The sequence below is a fragment of the Bos mutus genome, chromosome 19, assembly GCF_027580195.1.
Source record: "Bos mutus isolate GX-2022 chromosome 19, NWIPB_WYAK_1.1, whole genome shotgun sequence".
NCBI classification, from domain to species: domain Eukaryota; kingdom Metazoa; phylum Chordata; class Mammalia; order Artiodactyla; family Bovidae; genus Bos; species Bos mutus.
The window spans coordinates 47,334,814-47,350,411 of record NC_091635.1 but is presented as its reverse complement, the minus strand read 5'-3'; the positions used below and the strand labels follow the sequence as shown (position 1 = coordinate 47,350,411).

General features: G+C 43.2%; 1 protein-coding gene across 1 annotated transcript; it reads left to right on the top strand.

Moving 5' to 3' along the window:
- Window positions 1-6,224: 6,224 nt before the first annotated feature.
- SLFN14 (schlafen family member 14) lies at window positions 6,225-15,001 on the top strand. Its single transcript, XM_005899678.2, has 4 exons — window positions 6,225-7,283; window positions 8,966-9,094; window positions 10,822-11,536; window positions 14,032-15,001. The coding sequence occupies exons 1-4, from the start codon at window positions 6,230-6,232 to the stop codon at window positions 14,864-14,866; spliced, it is 2,733 nt and encodes a 910-aa protein (XP_005899740.1). The 5' UTR covers window positions 6,225-6,229; the 3' UTR covers window positions 14,867-15,001.
- Window positions 15,002-15,598: the final 597 nt, after the last annotated feature.

The window sequence follows — 15,598 nt, the reverse complement described above, 5'->3', positions numbered from 1 at the left end:
TAAGCTCATATACCATCTCATTTATGAAATCTTCTCTTGTTCTCACAAGCTTAGTCATTTTCACTTGTTAGAACACCCCAAGCACACTGTTCATATGAGTCTAGCTTGCCAGAATGGCACAAGAGTGTTATGGTCATTCACATGGGTTATAGTATTTGCAAGCATCATAAACTCTCTGTTCCTCAGTTTCTCTATCTGTAAAAGTGGGAATAATGACAGTACCTACCTCATGGAGCTGTTATGAGAATTGAGAACAATGCATAGTATGTAAAGTTCTCACCTAGTATTACCACATATGTTGTATTGCCATGAGTTCTTTAATACATGTTTTCCCCCCTCTAGATTGTGAATAGGACATGTGTCTTATTCTTGCTAACAGTAAAGGCTGCAGGGCAAAATGATAGTGAGTTTTGAAATCAGTTGGACTCCAAGTGTTCAGATCTCAGCTCTGCTACCTACTATGTGTGTGGCCTTGAGCTTTACTTTTCTTAACTCAGTTTCTTCATTTATAAAATGGTGAAAATAATGCATGTCTTACAAGTTACTATAAGGACAATTTGAGATCATCAAAGTTGCAGATCTGGCCCAAAGAAGGCAGCCACTAAATGGTGCAAATGACCAGTAGCCCCAGAGCACAGTACTATGTTTGGAACACAGTAAGTGCTTGATAATTGATTATTAAATGAAAAGCTGACATTCTATGCCAGGCACCATGCTAAACTCTTTATATACATCATCTCACTTCATTCTCATAAGAACTATATGAAGAAGGCACTATTATTACCTCCAATTTATACAGAAGGAACCTGAGGCTTGGATTATCTTAACCATAGTTTCAGAGCTAAAAAGTGCTAGAATTGCAATACCCTTGGGGCTCAAACACACAAAAAAAGTGGTTGATTGAATGAGAGAATGAATGAAACTTACTCAGAGTCAGATGGTGGTGTGGTAAAAACAGCACGGTTGCTGTCGGACACTATGTTATCAAGTCTGCTATGCTAGTCAAGTCATACTGACAAATGAATTTAGAGTGAGACGAAGGCTGATATTCAGCTGTTTGTGCTTTTGGGCTTGAAGGCTGTGCTGTAATTATCTCTGGATAAACTGAAATGCATAGTGAATAAACACATCTTAAATAAATTGGGGGCTCTAGTTCTTAGCTAACTGTCAACAGCATGGCCAGATTACTTTCCCAAGACCTAGAGAGAATCACTGTCCAAGCTACTGATTTCAAGTTGCTTCATATCACGGACATTTGCTTCTAGGTATCAGAGCCAAAATGAGAACTCCTCCCTGTTCTGATAACCTACTATTAATAGCCAGGGGACTTGACTAAGAACTTTGAAGAAGAAAAACTCTCTTTGCTCATCTTTCACATTATCCTTTATTCTGATTTGGTTCCCAATAGTTCATTAAAGAATAAGAAGAACTTCCCTGTGGTCCAGTGGTTAAGAATCTGCCTTCCAAAGCATGGGACATGAGTTTGATCTCTGGTCCAGGAAGATTCCACATGCCATGGGGCAACGAAGCCACTGCACCGCAAATAATGAGCCTGAATTCTAGAGCCTGTGCTTCGCAAGGCAAGAAGTCCTCACACCACAGCTAGAGAAAGCCTGCGTGCAGCAATGAAGACCCAGCACAGCAAAAAAAAAAAAAGAATGAGAAAACAATCCAATTCCTAGTTCTCCTGCCCCATAAAATGTCTTTCCTGTTGACTGGGAAGAAAAAAGGAAGTACTTAGGTAAATTTCTGATTCTGAAGACTCCAAAGCAATCCAGAATCCTAAATTTGAGAGGCAGTGGAAGGAGTAGGAGCATTTGTATTAAACAGACCTGACCACATGCCGGCTCTTCCACTTGAAAAGTGAAAGTGAAGTCGCTCAGTCGTGTCTGACTCCATGGACTGTAGCCTCCCAGGCTCCTCTGCCCCTGGGCTTTTCCAGGCGAGAATACTGGAGTGGGTTGTCATTTCCTTCCTTCTCCAGGAGATCTTCCCGACTCAGGGATGGAACTCGGGTCTCCCCCATCGCAGGCAAACTTTTTACCATCTGAGCCACCAGGGAATCCTGGCCAAGTAATCTCAGTTCCCATGTGGTGTGCCACACTCCCAGCTTGGTCCCTTGTGCCCAAAGGCACATGTCCAGTAAATGACAGTCTTTTCTATCTTTCTAAAAATAAGTAATATCAGAAGGATTTCAGTGAAGCTGAGAATTAAGGTAGATGGTAGAACTAAAAGTGAGACTTTGGGGATTTCGCTGGAAGTCCAGTGATTAACGAGCTGCACTTCAAATGAAGGGGGCACTGGTTTGATTCCTGGTCAGGGAACTAAGATCCGACGTGCTGCACAGTGAGGCCTAGAGAAAAAAAAAAAAAAAGAGAGACTGAGGACTTCCCTGGTGGTCCAGTGGTTCCCTGGTTAGGGAATTACAATCAGCACTCAGTGTGGCCAAGAAATTTAAAAATAAAATAAGTGAGACTGGATTTGAAAATGACATGAGTGAAAAGGGTTAAAATTGAAGCTGAGAGCCGACCTTTGCACTTTATTCGTTTGTTGGTGATGGACAGGGAGGCCTGGCGTGCTGCTGTTCATGGGGTCGCAAAGAGTCGGACATGACTGAGCGACTGAACTGAACTGAACTGAGCTGATTCTTCATCGTAGTATCCATTCTGCCTCCTGTCCTGGAAACTCTTTTCAGGACACCAGGTACAAAGGGTCTGCCAGCAAAGCAGAACTTCATAGGAACATTAACCTTAGTTAATGAAAAGAAATACGAGGGGTATTCAGAAACCTATATGATAATGTCATTTCATCAAAAACAAGTTGAAGGAGATGCTAGATGCTTGATGGTTTGACTTAGGGGGAAAGAACTATGTTAGTTTTCTGTGGCTGCTGTAACAAATTACCACCATTTTGGTTGTTTAAAACAACAAAAGTTTATTCTCTCACTACCAGGAGTTTGACAAAAGTGGGCAGAAATCAGGGTATCAGCAGGGGCTGTGCTCCTCTTCCTCAGAAGCTCTAGGGGGCAGTCTATTTGGCTGTTTCCCATACTTGCTGACACCCCCCTCACACGTGGCCACGTCACTCCAGTCTCTGCCTCTGCAGTCTTTTGCCTTCTCTTTTGTACATATCAAATCTCTTTCTGCTGCTGCTCTTATAAGAACGCTTCTGGTTTGGATTTAAGGCCCACATGGATAATCTCCTCATCTCAACATCAGTACTTAATCACATTTGTAAAGATCCTTTTTCCTTGTAAGTGAAAGTGAAAGTTGCTCAGTCCTGTCTGACTCTTTGCGATCCCATGGACTAGTCCATGGACTTCTCCAGGCCAGAATACTGGAATGGGTAGCCTTTCCCTTCACCAGGAGATCTTCCCAACCCAGGATCAAACCCAGGTCTCCCACATTTCGGGCAGATTCTTTCCCAGCTGACCCACAAGGGAAGCCCAAGAATACTGGGGTGGGTAGCCTATCCCTTCTCCAGCAGATCTTCCCGACCCAGGAATCGAACCAGGGTCTCCTGCATTGCAGGCGGATTCTTTACCCACTGAGCTGTCAGGGAAGCCCTTGTAAGTTAACATTTATAGGTCCATCCCCATCATCACCATCAATAATTGGTGGCCGTCAGTCAGCCCTCTATAAGAAACTTGATTCAGTTTAACCAGCATCCCCAAATGAGATAACTGTCTCTTATCTGTTTATTTTTTTCATTTAATTGTTTTGTAAATTATAAAAATGATTGACATTTATTGTAGACCATTTAGAAAATACAGAAAAGTCAAAAAAAAAAAAAAGGAAAGGAAAAGAAATTTGATGAGAAGTCATCTGTAATCCTCTCACCCAGGATAGCCAAACCTTCATCAATGAGCATTTTTCTAGAAAGGGTCTTGTGTTTAACAAAGAGGAAGAATAGGAAAAATAGAATAAAAGTAAGAAGAACAGAATAAGCAATTTGGAAGGTGATAAAATAGGCTAATATTGTTCATAATGGATATGTACAGGGCAGCTTAATTTAAAATAAATATAGAGCTTTGAAATGAAATTAACTATGACAGAAGCTGCTTGTACGATGTATGAAAAAAGACATTCAGCCTCTCGGAGGTGGAATGTTTTAGCTTTGGCCCTGCACTTGAAAACCCCTGAATTTTCCCATTACTCCTTCATTTACTCCCAGAGGTCAGACTGTGGCCTGCCAATCTGCCCTGTCATGGACTTTTCTTGACTCTTTATCAGCCTTTCTCAGTGGGTCAATGTTGCGAAGTCTTGGGGAGTCTGGCAGAGTTCCTGCTCCTCCCAGGCTGATATCAGAAGGCAACAGGGGCTGTGAGAGAAGGCAAACATTCAGACCAAACCCCGATGTGGAACTGAAACAGCAAGAGGAAAAGCAAGGGCATCAGGTAAAAAAACAAATTTTTTTTTAATCTCATCCATCTCATCTCAGCTTATGTCTGAGGGCATAAAGAACTTCATAAAATTATAGCTCAGGAGAATCTGGTAAAGGAAGATGAGAGAGAAATCTGGGGACATGTGGAGCAGATAGATGTTCATCTGGAGCTAGACTCTCAGACCACTTTGTATCTATCACGGTTGTTATCAGCATTCAAGTAACATCCGTGAGAGTATAGTTCTTCTAGTTTAAAAGCAAGTAGATTTGTTTTAGTCCCAGCATGCAGAAGTTATAGGAAGACAGATTATAGCTAAAAATAAGCAAGTATATATAACAGAGCTGTCAGAAAATAGAAGGGGACTAATTTGAGAGACAATGAGCTGTGTTATTGGAGGTGTTCAAGCAGTTACTGGAAAGAAATTTGTTGGGAGTTGTGAATATTATAGAGAGTATTTAAGAACCAGATTGATGGTTAAAATGGTCTTTAAAGTCCCTTCCAACACTTCTGTGATTCTATGATATGAATAGAATCTTACCAGAAATTTCTCTAAGAGCCAGACATTTACATTTGTGTATAAATGGTCACCTATGAAAAAAACAACTCATCGGGTTGATTCTGGTTTGCTTGGAGGAAGTGAGAAAGCAACCAAGAGTAAACTAATGGCAGGGGAGGGGACCCAGCTTGCTGGATGCCTGCTTTCTTACCCTCTTGGTGGATATAAACAACACCCACATGGCCTCTGCTTAGCAGAGATCACACAGAGGGAAAAAAAACAAAAAAACAAAAACCGACTGGGCTCTCTTCTTCTAGAGGAAGAATTTTGGTTTGGGTTAGTAAATATTTTATTTTGCAATTAACAAAAACAAAGGAGGGGACATTTCTGTAACATCTGCTTCTGGGGTGCTAACTTCAATTTAGGTGGCTGTTTTCTGATCTGGGAAACAAAAGGAGGTTGACCACAATTTAGTAACTATGTCTCAAAGGCTCATGTCCATTCCCAGGTCTTAGAGGTTCCCACAGGCAGAACTACTAGGAAGCAAGGAAAATTGTTCCTACATCACACTGTACAAGAAATGTACTTTTAGAAGAATGTCTGAAGAGCTTGAAAGATTTCTGCATTTGGTGTCAGTTGGCATTCTTTCGGGAGTAGAATAAAGTGTTTTTAAATGTATAAAATAGCACATAGAGAATACCAAGTTTTATGTTTGTTTTTATAACTAGATCTTGTACATCACATATACTCCAAAGCTATACTCTCTTGGTTCTCTATTGTCTTCTTTCCCCTTTGAATTGTAAATAGGAGCATTTTCTGATGGCAACCACTTCTGTAAAATTTGTTTAGCTCCTGTAACAATCCATGCCCTTTATATCTGGGCTCACTGTTGATGCTTCCTGATTTTAAATGAAAAATAGCTAAAATTTTCAACAATACATTTTTTTCCTTTATGGTTGAATATTAAGCGTTTAGTTTATGCCCAATCATGCTGGGAAGCCTAAGGTCTTGACAAAGTTGGGAGAAAACAGTGAAATCTGACCTAGAAGAGTGGGATAGGGGGATGGGAAGGAGGCTCAAGAGGGGAGGGAATATATGTATACATGTAGCCGATTCATGTGGTTGTAAAACAGAAACTAACACAACACTGTAAAGCAATTATACCCCAATTAAAAAACAGTGATATCAAAGATGATTTCCAACACTAAAATCTATGTCCAATAATTTACAGCTTTGAAGAAAAGTTTATAATCTACAGAATTCATGTTAATATTGAAACAACATTTCTATCCGAATTATTTATTGGAACCTGTTTCTGTTATTGTTTGTGGTGCAGAAGGGCTGCTGAGATGGACAGCCTCAAGATGGAGACGGAAATGCTTTATCCCGAGATAACCGTAGACGTGGGCAGAGTCACTTTTGGAGAGGAAAACAGGAAGAGGATGACCAATAGCTATTTGAAAAGAACTGAGAATTCTAGAATCATCCAAGCAACGTGTGCACTGTTAAATTCTGGAGGGGGTGTGATCAAAGCAGAGATTGAGGATAAAACTTACAGTTACCGATGCCACGGACTGGGACATGATCTGGAAACTTCTTTTCAGAAACTCTTCCCTTCAGGTTCACAGAAATACCTTGACTACATGCAGCAGGGACACAATCTTATGATTTTTGTGAAGTCATGGTGTCCAGATATTTTCAGCCTAAGGATCTGCAGCTTGCGCTCCAATTTATATCAGAGAGCTGTGACTTCCACCATCAACTTGAGTGCCCACAGCGCCCTGGAGCTCCTCCGAGAGAAACAGTCTAGAACCCAGAGAGGAAGATCAACGATGCAGGAGCTACATTCTCAGAAAGCTCTGGATAGATACATGCAGGAAGAGGAAGACATGAGGATGAGTGCCTCAGAATTTGTTAAAAAGGATAAGCTCATGTATAAGGAGAAACTCAACTTCACTGAGTCCACACACGTCGAGTTTAAAAGGTTCACCACCAAAAAGATCATTCCTCGGACTAAAGAAATGCTGCCTCATTATGTCTCTGCATTTGCCAACACCCACGGGGGATACCTAATTATCGGGGTGGATGATAAGAGCAAAGAAGTGTTTGGATGTCAGGGAGAAAAAGTGAACCCTGACTTACTAAAAAGAGAAATAGAAAACTGCATAGAAAAATTGCCTACATTCCACTTCTGCTGTGAGAAGCCGAAGGTGAACTTCACTACCAAAATCTTAAATGTATACCAAAGAGATGTCCTGTACGGTCATGTCTGTGTGGTCCACGTGGAGCCCTTCTGCTGTGTAGTATTCACAGAAGCCCCGGATTCCTGGATCATCAGGGACAATTCTGTCACGAGGCTGTCGGCTGAGCAGTGGGTAACCATGATGCTGGATATTCAATCAGGTAAAGCAGAAGAGAAACCATTGTTCAATCAGGAGGCAGAAACTTCTGTCTTCATTTGGTTATGTGTCCAGGTAAAGAATGGGGCTTCCCTGGTGGATCAGCCGTAAAGAATCCACCTGCCAATTCAGGAGACACAGGTTTGATCCCTGGATTGGGAAGATCCCCTGGAGAAGGAAATGGCAACCCACTCCAGTATTCTTGCCTGGGAATCCCATGGACAGAGGAGCCTGGCGGGCTACCATCCATGCCATGGGGTAGCAGAAGAGTTGGAAATAACTTAGTGACTAAACAACAAGGAAAAAAGAACAGAAATCTGCTTTTGCTTACAAATCTTCTCCTATTTAAGAGTGATTTTCTATATTTTTAGTTACAAAGACTCAGAATATGAACTGTGTGAAGTCAAGAAAAGCCTGTATGCCATCAGCCATGAATTTGTGAAAGTTCCTTTTTTATTTTTCCTTTAAGCTTTTTAAAATAACATTCTTTTCTTAAAAGTTAACATGTGGGTAATAGGAAACCAAAAAATACAAGAAGCAAAAACCAAAGTCATTCATAATCACAAGCAGTTTACCGTTTGATGTATCCTTTTAGGTCTCATTTTTATACGCTGTAAAGGTCTGCTGAAACAAATTTGCAGGCTGACATTCCTACTCTACAACATTCATTTATAGTCTCTCTAAAGGTGATATTTTAGAGAAACGCTGTTTAAGAATAGCTCTCCACTAATTCTTTCAAGGGAAACTTGTTGACAAATTTGAATTGCTTCAGTAAAATTAGGAGCCCATACCTTGAACCATTCTCAGGGCTGGGGGCACCACCAAGTGGAGAAAAACTAAAAACTTATGCAAAAGGAGGTGCTGGGGAAGGGGGTGTGGGAGGAGGACTTTGTGTTTTCACTTCTTTTCAGTTTTGCTAAGCATCAGTCCTGGTGATTTCAGATCAGCCCATAAAAGACTTATAGGCTGAATGAAGTTTATCGATTTGCCTCCAGGGTCATTTAGTTCCAGATTTTGTAAAAAGAAGCTTGGATCAAGACTTGAGTGATGTTATTGGACTATGCTTTTTCTTATCTTAAATTAGAGTTTACTTCACAGACACACACACCAAACTAGAGATTCTACCACTTCTTATTCTTCTAAACTTGGCAGGGGTGGGGGGGGAACCTTTAACAACTATCACAACATAAAAAAAATTACTGTGCTTATTTAAAAAAAATTTTTTAGGCTTGCTGGACCTTAGTTCCTATATTGGACCTTAGTTCCCTGGCCAGGGACTGAACCCATATCCCCAGCATTGGAGGCAGAGTCCTAACCACTGGACTACCAAGGAAATCCTGTGGTTACTTTTTCTGCCATCCCACCACCACCACTACTAGAAACCTTTTCTCTTTAGAGGTGACCTGGAACCAGAATATTAGAATTGGAAAGAACCGCAGGGACCACCTGCTCACCCTTACAGGATAGAGAGGAAAATGACTTGCCTGAGATGAGTCACAGGTGACTTAGAAGATGCATGGCCCTGCAGGAGTCCCAGACCTCCTTCCTAACATGCATGAACTGTTGACAGCGTAGGAAGAGTGAGGGCAGCCCAGGCACGACACATGTCATGTGTCAACTGTAGGAAGAGCAATAGAAAAGTTCTTTATTATCTAAAATGATGCTTTGTGGGCTTTTTCTTTTTAGTTCCTTCCAATTTGGAGGCTGACCACAGCCTTCACCTGATTTCATCAGCTTCGTCTCCCCTAAGAAGCCTGTCATATCCCATCAAAGTCCTAGAATTTAAGGAGGCTCTCCAACAGCACCTGTTTCCAGGTATTCCTTCTTGATTTCAGCTGAGGGGACAATTTATTTCCTAAAATTAAGTCGCCGGTGGGGGGTGGTTGGTAGCAATTCACTCCAGACTTCCTCCTTGGAGAAGGTCAGATGTAGGCTCAGCAGACACAATGGTCCTGAACTAATACACATAGTGAACTCTTGTTTTCAGTCATTAAATCCACCCTATACGTCTGTGTACCTTTGGGCTTCCAGTCACAGATAGCTCTTTTTTTCCCTCCAAATATGAGAGAATAAATTTGAGAGAACTGCCCCCCTGGCTTTCCAAGGCAAAAGGAAGTGAGCCATGGGGTCACCTGGACGCTTCCAGGCGAGAGTCCAGGCAGAGTCTAAGGCAGAGTTTCTCAATCTCGACCCTTTTGACATTTGGATTAGATAATTCTTTTTTTTATTAATATTTTATTTTTAATCGGAGGACAATTGCTTTACAATATTGTGTTAGTTTCTGCCATACATGAACATGAATCAGCCATAGGTATACACATGTCCCCTCCCTCTTGAACCTCCCTCCCACCTCCACCCCATCCCACCCCTCTAGGTTGCCACCAAAGCACTGGGTTTGAGCTCTCTGCGTCCCTCAGAAAATTCCCACTGACTCTCTATTTTACATCTGGTTTGAGGGAGGCTGCCCCGAGAACTGGGGAAGGCAATGGCAACCCACTCCAGTATTCTTGCCTGGAAAATCCCATGGACGCAGCAGCCTGGTAGGCTGCAGTCCATGGGGTCGCTGGGAGTCGGACACGACTGAGCGACTTCACTTTCACTTTTCACTTTCATGCATTGGAGAAGGAAATGGCAACCCACTCCAGTGTTCTTGCCTGGAGAATCCCAGGGACGGGGGAGCCTGGTGGGCTGCCGTCTATGGGGTTGCACAGAGTCGGACACGACTGAAGCGACTTAGCAGCAGTAACAGCAGCAGCAGCAGCCCTGAGAATGGTAGGAAGTTTAGCAGCATTCCTGGCCTCTAGCCACTAGATGGCAGTAGCACCTCTCCAGCTAATAAAAGTCAAACCATTTCGACAGTCCCAAATACCCTGCTGCTGCTGCTGCTAAGTCGCTTCAGTCGTGTCCAGCTCTGTGCAACCCCATAGACGGCAGCCCACCAGGCTCCCCCGTCCCTGGGATTCTCCAGGCAAGAACACTGGAGTGGGTTGCCATTTCCTTCTCCAATGCATGAAAGTGAAAAGTGAAAGTGAAGACGCTCAGTTGTGCCCGACTCTTAGCGACCCCATGGACTACAGCCTACCAGGCTGCTGCGTCCATGGGATTTTCCAGGCAAGAGTACTGGAGTGGGGTGCCATTGCCAAATGCCATATTGGGGGCAAACTTGCCACAGGTTAAGAATCATTGTTCCAAAAGGAAAGTTCTTAGTTTCCCCAAAGCATCAGTTTTCTTTCTCCCTCTCTCTCTCTCACACACACCCTTAATAAGAAGTACCTTCCTAGAGTTACTGGGTCGTTTAGGGTTGAGGACAGAGTGCTAGAAGGCTGCTCTGTGAAGACCCCTTCCTGATTGCCCTTCCCTGCATGAGAGCTGTCAGAAACAGGGACTTCACAGCCCTGGCCTATGAAGAGGAGGTGCTTTGTTTGGAGATAAGGAAACTTGTCCTAGCCACAGTTCTGTGGCTAGGCTTACTTCATTATGAGGTCGCAGGAATATTTAAATGTCTTAGAAATCTTAGTAACCTCTATTCCTTGAATTTTCAGTGACACCGGAAAAGATTCAATTTAAACCAGAATCCCTCTGTAAGAAGCTCTTCTCAGATCATAAAGGACTGGAGGAATTAATGAAGACACAGATATATCCTTGTTCTCAGGGGTTTGTGATAGTTTCCAGAAGCTGGGCGAGTGATGTCGGCTTAAGGAAGGAGCAGTATGTCCTGTGTGATGCTCTCCTAATAGCGGTGAATAGCCCCCCGGTACTCTATACAATCTTAACAGACTCCACGTGGACTGGGGGGCTGGTGTATGCCCAGAACACTGCTCGTCAGTTAAAGCAGAAACTGGGAACTGTTGGTGGTTACACGGGGAAAGTGTGTGTCATTCCGAGGCTGGTGCACCTCCCTGGCGCACAGCGCAAACCCAGCGAAATCACCTTGCGCTATCCCCAACCCTACAGGCTTGCTGACGAGGATGAAATGGAAAAACTGTTGCAGGCACTTATCACGGTCTCGCTGTGCTCTCGATCCCTTCTGAGCGACCAACTGGGCTGTGAATTTTCCAATTTGCTCGTAGCGGAGCAGTGTGAGTTACTTTCACAGAGCCTTCAGGAGACACGAGAACTGTTCGTCCACTGCTTTCCAGGAACCAGAAAGACAGCACTGGCCATAAAGATCATGGAGAAAATTAAGGACTTGTTCCACTGCAAGTCCAAGGAGATCCTCTATGTTTGCGAAAGTGATGCCTTAAAGGATTTTGTGACGTAAGAACTTCACTAACCAAACACGATAAATGCAGTTAGTCAGTCTTTCAACAGCATTGCACCAGTAATGCGTCTTTAGTGTAAGATTGTGCAATGCCTTTGATGCATACAGGCAAGAGCCCAAACTATGTATACATTTGCAAGTGATCAAGCAGCTGAGCTAGAAAAGACCACTTTGTAGTGTTCATGCTTAAACATCTCATTATCAATTAGCCACATAGGCATAACTTTCAATTTATAGAACTAGAAACATTTTTCCCCACAGTCTATGGCCTTAAACTTAAGAAAGGCTGAAACGAATCCATCTTGCTTCACATATGCTTTCTGCTTGATATTTAATGTTTTAATAGGGTGTTTATATGCTTTCATAGGATATTTCAGTCAATTAGACATTCTACCTAACACAAACTTGATTTTAAATACCGTTTGATTTCATTTATAAAATGTTTTTATGTGTTTGACTTGTTCTGATTCAATCATTTAAGAAACCATGCATATTTGCTTCTGATTTAAATTTTTAGCTTTCAATTTAGTAAAAGAAATTGGGTGTTATTCAATCCAGCGAATGAGGGCTTTTAGTTTTTGGTTTGCTTGACTTATTTATCAAGCTAATCTTTTGTGAGCACCATTTGTATGCTAGGTGCAGTGTACATTTAGTGTTAGAGGAGGAAAATATGTTGAAGACCTTGCCATAAAGCCCAGTAAGAGAGACAAAGAGAAAAATAATCAATGGTAATGTATAATTAGTGTAATAGTAAAGATGTGCTTAAACTTGGCTTAGGCTGTAGTTTGGTCAGCAAATACTCTCCAATGAAGGACATCCTGACTTCTTTTTTAAGAAGTCAGTAGGAGAAGTGCAATAATTGGGGGCTCTATGGGCAAGGGACACAGCAAGTAGAAAGGCATGGAGATGAATCAGAATGGTAGGTCTGCCTGGAGCAGTGAGGAGCTGTGGGTGTGTGACAAATGATGAAGTTGGAAAGGAGGCAGATGGCAGATAATGAAGGATCTTGTAAACTGTGCTGAAGCTATGTTCTTTCTTATGCTTTATAGGTAAGTTTTAAGAGAATCCCAGTCAAAAGCCAAGTTAAATTCAACAAATATCGATGAGCACAATGTGAGGGGGATACAGAGATGGCTAAGACTCAGCGCTTTTCTTCAAGAAGTCTACACTGTCCAAACTGGAAGGAAAGAACTTGAATAGTTGTGACTCAGGGGTTTGTGATTCTGGACAAAGGGATTGAAGCCCCAGGGACTGCACGTGCAAAATCAGGAAATCTGTAGGGATGGGTGATATGACTTGAATCTAAATTAGAGGAGGCAATAAACAACTAAAAATTTTTAAGTACATATATGCATGTATATCTATTTATATGCTAAAATATACTATAAATGAAAATTGAGCTAAGTAAGTAGGATGGTAGCTCCACAGAGGCATAGCCCTGTAGACTTGGTACCCTACCTGACATCCTGACATGTCATGGAACTCAGCAACCTCTTGATGCTTTCCTAACCAAAATCTAGAGAGGCTTCTGGCATTGTACTAAAAATAAGTGGGGAAGGAGGATTTTCTTTAGAGGAACTTATAGGAGCCCATATTTCTTTTTCATATGAACATTATGATATGCCTCTAGGTGACTGCTTACCAGCTCTAAAAAAGATAGAAAGTAAAGAAATAGTAGTAACAAGTGTAAATTCATTTTGAGATTTCCCTTAGGTATAAGGAATTTGTCTTTAGGGATTGTTAAGCAGTAGAAAGGGACTGTAGTAGAAATAACAAAATCTTCTACCTTAGTTCATTTCAAAAGTCTCACATGCTGATTTAACTTGATAACTCCAAGGATTAGGGTTTGCAATTATGTGTTCTGTCAGGTGGGCTTCCTAGGTGTAAAGAATCTGTCTGCCAAGCAGGAAACACGAGTTTGACTCCTGGGTCAGGAAGATCCCCTGAAAAAGGAAACGGCAACCCACTCCAATATTCTTGCCTGGAAATCCCATGGACAGAGGGGCCCAGCAGTCTATAGTCCGTGGGGTTGCGAAAGAGTTGGACGTGATTTAGCGACTGTGTGTGCATGCTAAGTCACTTCAGTCGTGTCCAACTCCATGAGACCCTATGGACTATAGCCCACTAGGCTCCTCTGTCCAAAGGATTCTCCAGGCGAGAATACTGGAGGGGATTGCCATGCCCTCCTCCAGGGGATCTTTCCCGACCCAGGGATGGAACCCCCCATCTCCTACATCTCCTGTATTGGCAGCCAGGTTCTTTAGCACCAGCGCCACCTGGGAAGCCTGACTTAGCGACTAAACGACAGCAAATGGTGTCAGGAGCCTTGTAAGAAGAGCATTTTTGTAGTATTCAGGACACTGCTGAATCAGTGAATCAGCGAATCAGCTTCCGGTGAATCAGTCTCTAATGCCAATCCAGAGAGTCAAAAATGCATGGTGTTCCTTTTATTTGTATGCCTGAAGCCCTGTTCTCTCCTTCATCCTTACAGCCAGCAAACGACCTGCCGAGCTGTGACCCGGAAAACCTTCATGGGAGGGGAGTTCCCAAAGGTCAAGCACATAGTGATGGATGAAACTGAGCATTTCTGCAGTAAATATGGTGACTGGTACATGAAGGCCAAGAGCATCACCCACCCAAAGGTGAGGGGTGCTGGAAGTGGAAACCCACACCACGGGATTCTCTGGCTTTTCCTGGACCCTTTCCAAGTCCATCATGGAGGCGGCAACGGCCTTCCGCCTCCATCTGCTCAATTTCCTCGGAAAACAATCACCAACGGGATCCACTGTGCTCTGGAAATAGCGATGCTCATGAAAGAAGAAATGAAGAGGCTCAAGGAAAATCCTCACCCCAGCGTGTCTCCAGACACACTGGCGGCATTCAGGGAAGCTTCGTATGAGGAAGCAATGCGTGCCCAGGCTTTGCCTGGGGTGTGTGAGATAGAGACCAACCTGACCACAGAAGAAATCGCGAGACACGTGGCAGAAAGATGTCACCACCTGTTCCAGTGTGGCTATCTGCCCAGAGACATAGCAATTCTGTGCAGGAGAGCAGAGGACAGAGGACGCTATGAGCTTGCACTGCTAAGAGCGATGGAATTATTTGAGACCTGCGGAGCCACAAAGGTTGTGTTCAGCCAGGCCTCTGGTGTTCTGGACGGTCACATTGTTTTAGACAGTATTCAGCAGTTTTCAGGCCTGGAGAGGAATATTGTGTTTGGGCTCAGTCCAGAGTATGCCCTGTCAGAGGAAGTTCATAAGCTCTGTTTTGCCTCGAAAGCCATCAAACACCTCTACCTGCTTTATGAAAAGAAGGCAACCTTCTGAAAATTACTTCAAACAGTATAGGAAGGGACAGAGAGCACAGTCTCCCTGCTCCCCAGCAGGTGGCAGCTTCGCCCTTTCATGTGTCACAAGCGAGGAGGTCAAGGGTCAGTCAGAATTGTATGGAGCCACAGAACTGTCTCCTGGCACTGGGCTTCCGGGTCTATTTGCGGTGTCACTGGTCTTTGCCACTCCTCTCCACCTCTTCCCTGGGATTTAAGATGGGTCCCTTGCCTCTGGGTTTTCTAATCCAATCCAGCTTTCATCTTGTCCAGCCACAGAAAAGTGAAAGTGAAAGTGAAGTCGCTCAGTCGTGTGCGACTCTTTGCGACCCCATGGACTGTAGCCTACGAGACTCCTCCATCCATGGAATTTTCCAGGCAAGAGAACTGGAGTGGGTTGCCATTTCTTTCTCCAGGGGATCTTCCCGACCCAGGGATCGAATCCGTTTCTCCCGCATTGCAAGCAAACGCTTTTATCACCTGAGCCACCAGGGAAGCCACCAGTCACAGAGGTGCTCCTCAAATACAGAACTGATTTTGTGACATCCCTGCTAATGTATCTCCAGGGAGTCCCTGAAGTCTTCAAGCCAAACTAACTTTCAGGGCTTCTCAGGATAACACTCTAATTTACACTTCTAATGCATCCTTCGTTTTAAGTCCATCTCCCAGTGTTTCTAACCCACCCCCACCTCACTGGCTTATTTTGGAGGTGGAGTAGGGTGCCCTCCAAGCA